The 13,942-nt window shown below is 44.9% G+C and overlaps 1 protein-coding gene across 4 annotated transcripts in view; it reads left to right on the forward strand.

Annotated features, from left to right (window-relative positions):
• The first annotated feature begins 225 nt into the window (after positions 1 to 225).
• LOC148034204 (uncharacterized) overlaps positions 226 to 13,942 on the forward strand; it is a 99,613-nt gene continuing 85,896 nt past the window's right edge. For all 4 annotated transcript variants that reach the window (XM_087682199.1, XM_087682198.1, XM_087682200.1 and 1 more), the window contains exons 1-2: positions 226 to 797; positions 1,080 to 1,392. In XM_087682199.1, the coding sequence (XP_087538325.1) occupies positions 226 to 797; positions 1,080 to 1,392 (885 nt within the window). The remainder of the gene's footprint in view (positions 798 to 1,079; positions 1,393 to 13,942) is intronic.

Raw genomic sequence — 13,942 nt, forward strand, 5'->3', positions numbered from 1 at the left:
TGTTCCCGGGAAGAGCTACATGGCCAGCCATGCGCCTTTTCTTCTTCCAAGTGATGCAACCCAGCAGTCGCCGATGCTTATACTGGATGACGACACAGCAGCGGCACAAGAAGAAGGAGGAGGAAGAGGGGCAGGGGGAGGAGGAGGAGGAGAGGCTGGTAACATCTGATGGCGCAGTGGTTGCCGGTAACGATGATGGTTGTTTGATCCATTACAAACGAAGCTATGGCTTCCCGAGGGTATATAGCTGTTCGCCATCGTCTTCGTCGAGTCCCCTGGCGTAACTTGAGCTGCAACAATTCTGTGGAATTCGAGGCCTCTGCGTCTTCCTTTGGCACAGCAAATGCAGCATTAACATTTTTTCAATCAATCTGGCTGCCAATATTGCAACACGATCATCTGTCAGTCGAATCTCAACGGGAGTCCAAGTACAGAAAATTTATAGATCATCACAATGCGGCCACCGATTCTTGGCCCTTCAAGGCTTTTGCCAGACAGAGAAGACAAGGGGACAGCTTGCTACGGAGAGTACCCCTACCTGTGCAAGGCTGTACAAGCTGGACAAATGCACAGGTTGCTGACACTGCCAAGGACATACCACGCATTAAGAGGTCTCCATCTCAAACGTTTTCTGGATCGTGTACATCAGCATCGCAGTCTTATCACGAAATGGAAAAGAACAAGGGTCTGAGAAATGAAGTTTCTAGAGCAAACCTTGCTTGCATAGAAGACATCCCACCGCAAAGATTCTCTCAGAAGATAAGAATGGCTATCAAGTCCATGGCTTCTATGGGGAAGTATGCTGTCCTTCACCTCTTTCTCGCTGTTCTACATTCAGATCAACAATCCTTATGCTGATGCATCTCATGATCAATTTAGCGGAGGTGTTAAAAGCGTACTCAGGCTCTATTTTGTGTATCGTTGATATTCTGTTCCAATGTAATGTCCATGCAATTTTCTCATTATTTGGCAAACTAAAGTTACTTTGAGACAAGATTTTGACCCGGTTTTATACAGTCAAGCCATGTTAAACTTGCAATTAGAAGTATCAGTGGTTTATTCATGGTGTTATAATGTAGGGATGATTGGATGAAACAGCTGAGTCATTGGAAGGGAAAAATCAGGGATACTATTAAGCACTATTGGCTAGGGACCAAGCTTCTTTGGACAGATATTAGGATTTCATCACGTCTGCTGTTTAAACTGATGAGGGAACATAGTCTTAGTCGAAGGGAAAGGCAACAGCTTACAAGGACTACTGCAGACATATTTCGTCTTGTCCCTTTTGCTGTCATTATCATCGTTCCTTTCATGGAGTTTCTGCTTCCAGTACTTTTGAAAGTGTTTCCAAATATGCTTCCTTCCACTTTTCAAGACAAGACAAAGAAAGAGGTATCGATCTGTATCTTATTGTAACAACCATCAAATTTTCCCTTTTAGTATGTGAACATGAAAGATTAGACCTTTTTCTCACTTGCACAGATATCTTTGTTGTTTCTGGTTTGCTAACATGTGAAATTGACATATGGTTAGCAATCAGCTTCAGTCTTTGAATCTCTGTGATGGTATATACTTGCTGTTGGTAAATGGTCGCTTGATTTTTTGTATCCTGCAAATTAAGGTGCTATATAGGGAGGTACACACATGAAACTCAGAAAGCAGGTATGAAAAAAATAAAATGGGAATAGTGATGTGAAGGGCTAAAAAAGGGGGGCAATTGAAGCTGGAGAAGGGAGATTTTAAAGTCATTGTCTACTGGGCTGAGAAGATCATACCAGCTGTCCCTTTTGTGATGCAGGGGGAGGTTGTGCAAAGGCAGGGAAGTTTAGATGACATCTTGCGAAATGCAGAACTTGTTGGCTTTAAGATGCTGTGATAGCCTCGGGTTCAGCAGAACTGATTTCCACATGGTCTGAAATTGTGATCCCCTGCCCATGTGACAGGGGCCACAATCCTGCTGGAACTTTGAGTGCATTCATGGCTGCCAAAGACACCTGCAAGAGAAGAGATTGGGAGAGTGGACAGGAGTGGGTTGAAACCGAAGTCTTCTATGAAAATACTCACATGTGTATACATGAGTGCCTTTAATTGAAGATTGGACATTGGTTGCCTAGAAAATTGAGAGCGGCTTCAAATCGTCAAAACCCATTGAATAAGTCACAAGGTAGGTCTTCTCATCAAACATTTATAAATTTCCACCTCTAGAAATGATTTTGGGGCCTTGTTTTCCTTATCCAAAGCTTTTATTGATCTTCTGTGTTTGAGGCTAAGAACCTTTCTAACAAGGTTTTGGCTCATTATGTTACTTGAAAGCATCCATTCATTTGGTGTTGTCATAGAAAATGCTGCCATGCCATAGGTGCACTATATTCTCTCCTCCACTGAGACTGTCATCAATTGCAGCACTCCTCGAGAAACTATTGAAAGAGTGAAGCTCATTTGCTAATTGCTACTTAAGTAGCAAAAATATCTACTTTGAAAACTAGAGTATGCAACTCTATCAAGGTTCTTGTTAGCAGACATGTGTCTTGTACAGTCATCTCCTCCCTGTGAGCCTCAGCTTAGGAGCTCTGACATTGTGGTTGTTTGTCATATTATGTGTTTTGGACACTTTGGATGGAGGATATATAAGTGCATTTCGTTTTGGGCATTGTGACCATTTTGGTCTGTTGGGCAGACTGACTTGGGCATGACTACTTGTGTACTAGTTATTGTCTCATTTTGCCTATTTAGGCAGCCTGCCCCCTCATTCATTCATCCATTGTGATCATCAGATCAGCCAGCCCTCCTTATTCTTCTCTCATCCCCTGCTACTGTTAGGTGCCCACTTTGATGCTCAATGCTGCCTGTTGTGGCTGATCATTGCAGGCTTGTATCTTTCAGCCATTAGTGAGTTTGTTCCTTCTCTCTCTTAGTGTTTCCTTGAATCTCCTTCTCTATTCTCTATGTTCACTTTCCTTTCTGTTGTGCACTCTCACGTGGTATTATTCCCCTTGGTGGAAGCTGAGACGATGAAGTGGAGGTGCTGCCTGCATTGAACCAGCTGGGTGACAGATTCTGGTGCTGAAGACCCTGTGTTTCAGCTCTTCCTGACCAGGACGTGTTTTCTACCCTTTCTCTACTGCATTTTGCAGGATGCCACCTGTCAAAGCTTGCATTTTGTACTTGTAAGCCTTGCTTTGTGCTGGGTGGGACATTCAGTGTGCTGGATGGCGTTAGATGCTGCCAGATGACCTTCTGCAGTGCAGGACAGATAATATACCATCTACATTTTGAGCAGATCCTCCCATATCTTGCTGTGTTTTTCACTGGCAGGCTGCTGTAGCAGCCAGGTGGCCACTTCTCTCTGTTGGGCAGCATTCTTTGATTAGAATTGGGAGTTGGTTCTGCATCCAAGGAAGTGGAAGGTGGTAGGTGATGTGGGTCTATAAGAGCAAATACTTGGTTGATGGCACCTTGGACAAGCACAAAGCTAGGGCTTGTTGCCAAGGCTTAAAAGCATAGAGGGTAGGTTTGGACTATTCTGAAACGTTTGTACCTATAGCCTGTATCTCTACTATTTGGGTTGTTTTGGCTCTTGTAGCTCATCAATGTTGGCCAGTTTACTAGATGGCTGTAAAGTCTGCCTTCTTGAACAACATCTCAGAGGAGCAGATTTGTTGATTAGCCTCTTCTGGTTTTTGTGTGCAGGGAAAGGAGGATCGTGTCTGCAGGTTGTGGAAGGCCCTCTATGGCCTCAAACATGCTCCTAGGACCTAGGGCTTGTTACTAGCGGATTGATTGATTCTTTCTACAAAGTGGCTTCCATTGTTCTGATCATGACCCCAACCTTTATTATAAGGTTGAGGGTGATAGGTGTGCTTTGGTCATCTTATATGTGGATGACTTCATTATTATAGGAAGCGACTCTTAGGAGGTGGATTGGACTTGAAAGATCTTGCAATAGGAGTGTGAGATGATGGACCTTGGGATTCTACACTTCTTCCTTAGTCTTGAGATTTATTAGCTATAGGGCATTTTTATTTCCTAGCACATGTATATGTTTGAGATTCTTTTCAAGTTTGGTATGGTTGAGTGCAAGTCTATTTCATGCCCCATGGACCCCGAGCCTATGCTACACAATACATGTGTCTTGTTGGATCTTTGATTTGGCTTATCTATACTGGGTTAGACATTATTTACAAGGGACTTCATCCCATGAGATCATGTATGGAGAGGGGGCTACTCTCATTGGATGGAGTGACTCAAATTGGGTAGATGATATGGAGTCTCGAAGCTTCATTATAGGTGATGTGGAGTCTTGATGCTCCAATACATGTTTTGCTTTTTCCCTTGGCTCAAGAGCTATCTCATGGAGCAATAAGAAGTAACCTACTGTAGCATTATCTTCTATGGAGGCTAAGTATCGAGCTTTGTTTTATTGCTTAGGAAGCACTTTTGACTCCGTTTTATGTTGGTAGAGATCGGCTTTCCTAGACATGATCCACACAGTTACGCATGAATAACTAGAGTGCTTTAGCTCTTGTGAAGAGTCTTGTGTTTCATGTTCACACGAAGCATATAGAGGTTTAGTACTACTTTGTATGGGGACAGATTGTGGATTTCGAGTAAGCAATGGCTTACTCTCCCATGAAGGACAATGCAATTGATCTCTTTAGGAAGCCTTTGTCTTAGACTTCTATGCTTTATAACATGAGGCCTTTGGATCTTTAGACACTCCTGGGATTTGAGAGAGGCCGTTAGCTTGTATTTTATTAGTGTGTTATCTCTTGGTTATGAGCTCCGGTAGAGGCTAACAGAGACAAAGGGGCTTTGACTATTTTAGCCAAGTCTAGATGCATTCATTTCTTTTTCAGTGAGGTTTGAGTTTGTTCTCAGTAGCACTGGCACACTTGCATTTCTTTTTCAGTGGTTGGGGTGCCTGTGATTCACTATCTGATTGGGACTTGGTGCTGTTCTTTCCATCCCCTTGTTTCCTGTTTTGTATGGCGGAAGTCAAGGTTCCCTTTGAATATGGTGGATGGGGTTTTTTGTTAAATGGATTAAATAACTTTGTGAAATGCAACAATTGACATTCAAATTCATGGAAGTTGAGGCTATGAGTTATAAGTTGTTGCATAAAATTGAAGTATTTAGGTGGCAACTTGTTCATGAAGAAAGTGACCTAATTGTCATTTGACTTTCGTGATCATTGCACAAACAATGTAGAATTTGACATTTGGGCATATAGTGGATAAGTGTATAGGCTATGTGGTTATAGGGATAGGGCAAAACAAAAAAGGTGCAATGTGAAACCTTCAATAATTGAAAGTTTGCACCTTAGGTTTAATGGTCATTTTAAAGTTCTCCTAGTAAACAATTGACTTAAGTTATAAAGCAAACTTTGACTTTAAGTTTGGTCTAGTGAGCAACTCACTTATGATTAATGATCAAGTCATTAATTAGCCCTTAATAAAATTAAGATTGGATGTAGTTGGTTACTCATTTAGAAAGTTGATCTTGGTTATTTGGGGTCTTTTTCTCTCATTTTGAGAAGCTCAAGTTTGCAGACAGTCATTCTTCTCTTCTTTGCTGCAGAAATTGCAGTTTTTTTTCAGCCCTGGAACATGAATTGAAAGCACATATAGAGTTGCGACAACAACCAATCTTTTCGTCTTAGCATGGGGAATCCATTGGGAGACTACGAGGAAGAGGAGAGGTGCTTTTCTCAAGACATGGGATTTTGGCATCCTTTTCCTCTATTATACCCACATGGTCTGGCATTATATATCTCTTGATTGGCTATTCACTCAAGCTTTGTTATGGACTTCCCTTGTTATATAATTCTTGATACAGAAGTCCCTTATAGGACTACTTTGTACTTGGTCTTTTGCCTTGGGACACTTTGTTCCGAGGCGTGTTAATAGAATGTTTACTTTTCTTTGAAAAAAAACCATTGGGAAGTTTTGTAACTCTATTTTCAGCAAGGTATGCTACAATTTTTGATATAATTCTCAGCAAAATAGGTTATTACAATGTAGTACCTAATGAAATGTATTGACGGGATGAAAGCAATTGCCATTTGTATTTGGGTAAGATTGAATGTTAGTTTATTGTGGCAACAATGCATATTTGAAGTGCAGGTTTGAATTTGCTCGATTTGACAGTGAAATGGATGTGTAAAGGTTAGGAGAAAGCATTGGGATTGATGCATGACTAGGGATGAGGCTTTGTAAAGCAAATTATATTAGTTTGAAACTGAGTTTTGCATAAAGTACACATTGTTTACAATCCATAGCAATGTGGGACCAGATTTCGCCTCCAATGTCATTTTTCAAAGTCAATTGGATTGAGGACAACTTGTATTGAAATGTACTATACCTTTTAGAGTGAATGGATAGATTTGTTACGCATTTGCTTGAAATGTTGGTTGCCATTTTTAGGGTTTGGCAAGGTGAAGTATTCATGTGCATTTTTGAATACTCTAGAGTTGGTTGAAGGCCGACATTGATGGTGACAAGGTCATTATGTATATATGGATCAGCTGTGTCGTGTGAATTTGTTGAAATACAATAATTCTATCTTAGGAAATGCATGGAAAAATAGAAAAATTCAAGGTAGTACCTAGTGAAATGCGTGTTGCAGGGATTAGAGCAATTGACATGGATTGAATGCTATTTTTCTGCGGTAGCAATACAAATCTGAAGTTCAGATCTGAATTTCTTTAATTTGATAGTGAATTGGATATGCAAAGGTCAAGACAAAGTGTTGGGATTGATGCTTGACCAGGGTTGAGGTTTTCATGAAGCATATCATATTAGTTTGGAATTGAGTTTTGTATGAATTACACATTGTTTATAGTACAAGGCATAGTGACACTAGATTTTCACCTTTGATGTCACTTTTGAAAGTGAATTAGATTGAAGATAGCATGTATTGAAATGCATTATACTCATTAGAGTGTGAATGGAAAGATTTGTTGCACATTTTGTCAAGGTTGGTGATAGCAACTGAGGACATTGCGTTGGAAACTAGTTTAGGATAAGTTCAAGAGCAAGGCACATGAGAATCACTGGTATCAAGAAAGTGCTGATTTTTGTGACAAGTCACTTGTAATTGTTGTAAGCTTCAAATAATGCAAAAAAATGTTGAAAGGGATGCCAATCTTTGGGGCCTATCAGGTGTCATCTATTGTGCAAGAATGTCCTAGTTCTCTTGTTTAGTGAGTATTTTGTTTTGCTAATTATTTCATGTGTGTACACATTATTTTATGATCATTATTCTTTAGATTACCTCCGAAGGCCGATTTCAATGAATGGTAGTTGAATGGAATGATGAGTGAGGAATAAGGAATGCACTCATATGGGCTTTTTTTCATAAAGAATTTAGGTGCACTTACCTATTGCCAAAAATAAGTCATTTGTTAATTAAAATTAATCATCAATGGGCTTTTGGGATTGGTTTAAAGAGACTTAATCATGGGTTAATGAAAGCCCTAAATTTAATGGCTTAGCATCTTTTCTCAAGCCCAATAGGATTATGCTAGAGATTGAGTCTTTACTCTTTCCAATACATGAAAGACCTTGCCTCCAAGGCAGCCATGCCATTGCTTTGAGGGTGCTTGTCGGCTGTTCAAATTGTGGTGGATATTTTCTTTCAAATAGCCGATTTAAAGAGTTTCAATATATTGTGAATATTCCTATATACTTGTCATGAGGACATGAAATTTTACTTGCCTTACTTAGCATTTGGATTAATTTCTAATTAAATATCTAAGTATGTGTTGTGTATATGAAGTGCAATTGAGATTATTTTATATTTACGAGCTAATGACCTAAGGAAATTAGTGGATGTCGAAGGTTGTCTTAAGTAATGTTGCATAGATAGTAGGTGGTATTTGGTGCTAGAAATCGGCCTAAGACATTTTATTAGCCATAAGTGTCAGTTGGTGACATTAGGGATTTGACATTTAATGATATTTAATACTAATTCGGGGGCTAAAGAACACTCGGGAACACTTGGGAGATGAATTGGCTTAGTAGTTTAATTATTGGTTGATCAAATTAAATTTTTGGGCACTAAAATAATTATTAAATTAATGTTCAGAATTTTAAAGTGGAAAATTAAATCAATAATGCTTATCATGTTGAAAAATGAGATTAGAATGTTGTCACTTGGCAAAACTTGTCCATGCAAGTGGAAAAGATGAATTTTAAAGTGGAAAATTAAATTAATAATGCTTATAATGCTGAAAAATGGAAGAAGGTTGTGTTAGCCTGCTCTTCTTTAGTCTTAGTCTGTCATCTCCTGGTTGTGAGCTCCTGTCAGAGTCTGACAGGAGACAGAGGAGCTCTGTCAGGACAGTTTTGTGGCTGCTCTAGGCAGCATACAGTCCTGGGTTTGTTCCAGCCCAAACTGGGCTGTTTTTTGCCCTGACTGCCCATTTTTCTGGGCAGTCGGACCAGATCTGGCCATAGTCGGCCAGATCTGGCTGGTCGGCCAAATCTGGCCAGGTCGGCCAGTTTGCTGGCTGGGGGCTATTTATAGCAGCCCCCCCAGTCAGTCCAGCATTCACTCTCTGCAGGTACAGCACTGCTCCCTCCGTCTCCGTCTCCGGCATTGGTGCTGCCTCTGCTTCCAGTCTGTCCTGGTTCCCTCACTGACGCTCTGGGCTGCGTGCAGGGACTGTTCTGTCCATTCCAGTGTATTCAGCATTCATCTCAGTCAGTGCAGACTTTCTTCCTTCATTCTCTGCTTCCTCTCTCCTCTCCTCTGTGTTCGTGTTCTTCTTTCGCTGCGCACTCTCACATGGTATCATTGCCTGATTGAGAGCACGGAGGACATACCTTCAGGAGAGATATACCTTACTGCTGCTGCCAACAGATCCACAACAGCCAGGCGACTGCTTCAGGAGGCTGCCAACAGATCCACAACAGCAAGGCGATTGCATCAGGAGGCTGTTCAGCCTGCGTTTGCTGTCCACGCTGACTGCAGGGGCTGCCACGTCATCCAGCGACGCAGCATCCCTGCATTTGCAGCCAGGCGGCTTCTCCTACTGCTGGGCGACCTTCCTACAGGCTGCGTTTTGCTGCTCTGCAGGTCGCTTCCACCCCAGGCTGCTCCTTTCCTGCTGGCGACCTCTGTCCGGGCTGTTTCCTGGTGCTGGTGGTCTCTTTTCTGGTGTTCGACATCAGATCTATTTGCGTTTTGCAGATCCAGGTGTTTGTAGGCACTCTCTGCCTGCGTCTTGGTGGTTGGTGACCACATTGCTGGTCCTATTTCGTCAGCGGCACAACTTTTTTTGGTATTTTGCAGATTGGAAGATGTCTTACCAGTTTTCAGGCTTTGAAGACTCAGAGGATGAGCTTCTTTCTCATCATTTCTCTGAGCGGAGGCGGGACTATCGTGAAGTTCGACATCGGGAAGACCCTCCTCGCACTCGTCCTTCTTCAGTCCATGCATCTCAGAGGGTTCCATCTACTGCGAAGGTTTCTTCAGTGAAGACTGCATCAGATGTGCGGATGCCTTCCTTGATTCCCTCTATCCAGGTGCCGATTCTCCCTTCCTTTCCGAAGGAAGACAAGTTGGATGGTTCCAACTACTCCCTATGGTCATGCAAGGTGGCTTGCATCCTTGATACCTTTGATCTGTGGGAGCTTGTTTCTTCGCCCATCGACCGACCCCCCGTGGATTCGTCCGATGGCACCTCTATGGACCGTGCAGCCTTATGGGATAGGCTCAACTCTTGAGCCCGTTCCTTTCTTTTTATGAGTCTCCATGATTCTGTTCTTGTACATGTTCACAGGTTACAGACCGCGGCGGAAGTATGGACAAAGCTTGCGTCTTTGTATCAGCACAAGACATTTGCCCACAAGATTTCCCTGGAGAAGAAGTTGCGGATGCTCAGTCTTGATGGTTCTTCTTCCATGAAGGAGCACATCACGAAGATGGAGGATATGCGAGGCGAGCTAGCCTCTCTTGGTCGTCTGATATCGTCTGAGGATATGGCGATGATTCTGTTGACTCAGCTGCCATCACCCCGTTATGATGTCTTCTACACCAGCCTCATCACTTCGAGGACCCGTGAGACTCTCCTATGGGAGGAGCTTTCCCCGCTTGTCTTGGAGCATGACAAGCGACTCAAAGAGGTGGGAGCCAGTGGCTCCACCAAGGCATTTACGGCTGGCACAGGTGGTGGCAAGAAGAAGAAACAAAAGAAGGAGAAGGCCAAGGACAAGAAGGAGGAGGACAAGAAGGATGCGAAGGAGAAGAAGCCCAAGTGTTCCCATTGTGGGAAGGGCACTCATCCCGAGGAGAAGTGTTGGCAGAAGTATCCCCATTTGAAGCCTAAGGAGAAGGACTCGAAGGCGGCCCCAGCCACAATAGAATCTGTGTTTGTGCATCTCTTTGTTGAGGAAGACACTGCCCTAGCTTCTACCACACAGGAGAAGCCTTGGCTCGTCGATAGTGGAGCATCTTCACACATGACCTTCCGTCAGGATTGGCTTCAGGATCTTTGTTCCAGAGGGGGTACAGTCACCATTGGTGACAATTCTACAGTTCCTGTTCGAGGAGTGGGGACTTTACCTATGTTTTCTGACAGGCGGTCTTCCTCCGCCCAAGTTCTCTATGTGCCTGATTTGGGTTTTAACCTCTTATCTGTGCATGGTCTTACTCAGTTAGGTACCCGAGTCATTTTTTCACAGGATGCAGTCACAGTAGAGGATGCTTCTACAGGTGATGCTCTTTGGACAAGTACACAGGAGGGTGGGCTTTATACGCTCACAGCCTTGGCTGCGCGGACTTCCCATGAGCTTGGGCTGCTCTGGCATGCTCGGTATGGTCATTTGAACCTCGATTCTCTTCGCCGGGCTTCTAGGAGGAAGATGGTGGAGGGACTTCCTGATTTCCCTCCTCTTCACACTTTGTGCCCTAGCTGCTTGAGGGGCAACCAGCACCGGCAGCCTCACCCGCAGGTTGCTTCTAGGCGGGCTACTTCTCCGCTTGAGTTGGTTCATACCGACCTTTGCGGACCTATGGGCACGGCCTTCCTTGGGAAGGCCAAGTATTTGATGCTGATTGTGGACGACTTTAGTCGTTATGTGTGGCCTTATTTCTTGGAGTACAAGAGCGAGGCGTACTCCCGTTTCTGTGAGTGGCAGGTGTTTGTGGAGACCCAAACAACTTCCAAGGTTCGTGGTGTTCGAGCTGATCACGGTGGAGAGTTCACTTCTCACCTTTTCTCTCAGTTTTGCAGGGATCATGGTATTCGGGTGGAGTATTCCCATCCGAACACACCATCAGAGAATGGTGTGGTGGAGCGTGCGAATCGGACCATGCTTGAGATGGCCCGATCTATGCTGGAGCATAGGAGTCTTCCTCATTTCCTTTGGGGTGAGGCGGTGGCTACAGCGGTGCATATACGCAACCGCTCTCCGACTTCGGCATTACAGGACATGACTCCATATGAGGCTTTCTTTGGGAAGAAGCCTTCCGTGTCCCATTTTCGCATCTTTGGGTGCGATGCTTTTGTCCATGTGGACAAGAAGAAGAGGAAGACGAAGTTTGACTCTAAGTCGAGAAAGCTTATCTTCGTTGGTTATAGTACGACCACGAAGGGATATCGGCTCTACGACCCGACGACGCGGCAGGTTGAGGTGAGCAGGGATGTGATCTTTGATGAGGCTTCGGCCTCTGAGGATCCGATTGATGGTTCTATTTCAGATGTTTCTTCATCATCGACGGACCCTCCCCCACCTTCTCTCCCTTCACTTCCTTCCAGGATGCCTCTTCGCACCCCTCCTATTCCTCCTCCTTCGGCTTCCCTTTCCCCTTTGGTGGATGTGCCTTCGTCTTCTACGAGCTCTTCTACCACCACTTCGGGATCTTCGCGGGATATACAGCCTTCTTCAGATGCGGAGGATCTACCTTCACTCGGTGAGGGGGAGTCCCTCTCCGATTTGGGTGCTTTACAGGTTCCGGAGACCCCCCAGTCTCCCTCACAGCAGCAGGAGTCTCTCAGGATTCCTTTATGGTATCGCCGGCTCATGCAGGATTCAGGTGTTACTCACTTTCCTGCTTCTTCTACAGGTCCACGTCGATCAGCCTGTTTACAGGCCCAGCGGGACAGTTCACTATGTGTGAACTATGCTCTTATGTCACAGATTCTTCAGGATTCCGAGCCTTCCACTGTGGAGGAGGCTCTTGCACAGGATATTTGGTGACAGGCTATGCAGGCCGAGCTCGATTCCATCGAGCGAAACCATACGTGGGAGCTTGTTCCGCGTCCCGCGAAACGGAAGGTGATTGGTGTGAAATGGGTCTTTAAGACCAAATATCTTGCAGATGGCTCCTTGGACAAGCATAAAGCTAGGCTTGTTGCCAAGGGTTTTGCCCAGCGTGCAGGGTTGGATTACTTTGAGACTTTTGCTCCTACAGCTAGGATGTTCACCATCCGAGTGCTTTTGGCTCTTGCTGCTCACCACCGTTGGCCTGTCTACTAGATGGACGTCAAGTCTGCTTTTCTGAATGGCGTTCTTGAGGAGGAGATTTATGTTTCACAGCCTCCTGGTTTTCTTGTGCAGTGCAAGGAGGATCATGTCTATAGGCTGCGGAAGGCTCTTTATGGCCTAAAGCAGGCTCCTCGTGCTTGGTACCAGGGGATTGACCGCTTCTTTCTACAGAGTGGCTTTGTGCGCTCCGCTTATGATCCCAACCTCTACTTACGGGTTGTGGATTCTCTTTCGGTGTTCCTCATCTTGTATGTGGATGATCTTATCATTACAGGGAGCGACACTCAGCAGGTGGAGCATACACGGTCCATTCTACAGCAGGAGTTTGACATGACGGATCTAGGGATCCTTCACTTCTTTCTAGGTCTGGAGATCTATCAGATGGCACAGGGCATTTTTATCTCGCAGCACAGGTACATCTCCAAGCTTCTTTCGAAGTTTGATATGGCTGAGTGTCGGCCTATCTCATGCCCTATGGACCCTGAGTCCAAGCTTTTGACAGCTGGAGTTCCTCTTACCGATCCCACCCGTTACAGGTGCCTTGTCGGCTCTCTTATCTGGCTGCTTCACACTCGGCCGGATATCTCTTTTGTGGTGGCTTTATTGTCTTCCTTTATGCAGACTCCTACCCAGGATCACTGGCAGGCGGCCTTGCGGGTTCTTCGCTATTTGCAGGGGACTCGATCCTTCGGGATCATGTATGGAGATGGGATTACCCTTTCTGGATGGAGTGATTCTGATTGGGCAGGTGATGTGGATTCGAGACGATCCACTACAGGTTATGCTTTCACCCTTGGATCTGGTGCTGTCTCTTGGAGCAGCAAGAAGCAGCCTACTGTGGCACTTTCATCTACAGAGGCTGAGTATCGGGCCCTATGTTCGACCGCTATGGCGGCAGTCTGGCTCCGTTGCTTACTCGCGGAGGTTGGCTTTTTCCAGACCGGACCCACGGAGCTGCGTGTGGATAACCAGAGTGCTCTTGCTTTGGCCAAGAACCCGGTGTTTCATGCTCGTACGAAGCACATTGAGGTTCAGTATCACTATGTTCAAGAGCGGATCGTGGATTAGGAGCTGGTGGTGGTCTATTGTCCTACGGCGGCCAATGCAGCTGATCTCTTTACGAAGCCATTGCCTCAGGCTTCTTTGCTTCATCACATGCGGTTCTTGGGTCTTCAGTCTCTCCCAGGAGTTGAGAGGGGGTGTTAGCCTGCTCTTCTTCAGTCTCAGTCTGTCATCTCCTGGTTGTGAGCTCCTGTCAGAGTCTGACAGGAGACAGAAGAGCTCTGTCAGGACAGTTTTGTGGCTGCTCTAGGCAGCATACAGTCCTGGGTTTGTTCCAGCCCAAACTGGGCTGTTTTTTGCCCTGACTGCCCATTTTTCTGGGCAGTCGGACCAGTTCTGGGCAGTCGGACCAGATCTGGCCATAGTCGGCCAGATCTGGCTGGTCGGCC

The sequence above is a fragment of the Lygodium microphyllum genome, chromosome 7, assembly GCF_053477565.2.
Source record: "Lygodium microphyllum isolate KBCC chromosome 7, Lygodium_microphyllum_v1.1.10, whole genome shotgun sequence".
NCBI classification, from domain to species: domain Eukaryota; kingdom Viridiplantae; phylum Streptophyta; class Polypodiopsida; order Schizaeales; family Lygodiaceae; genus Lygodium; species Lygodium microphyllum.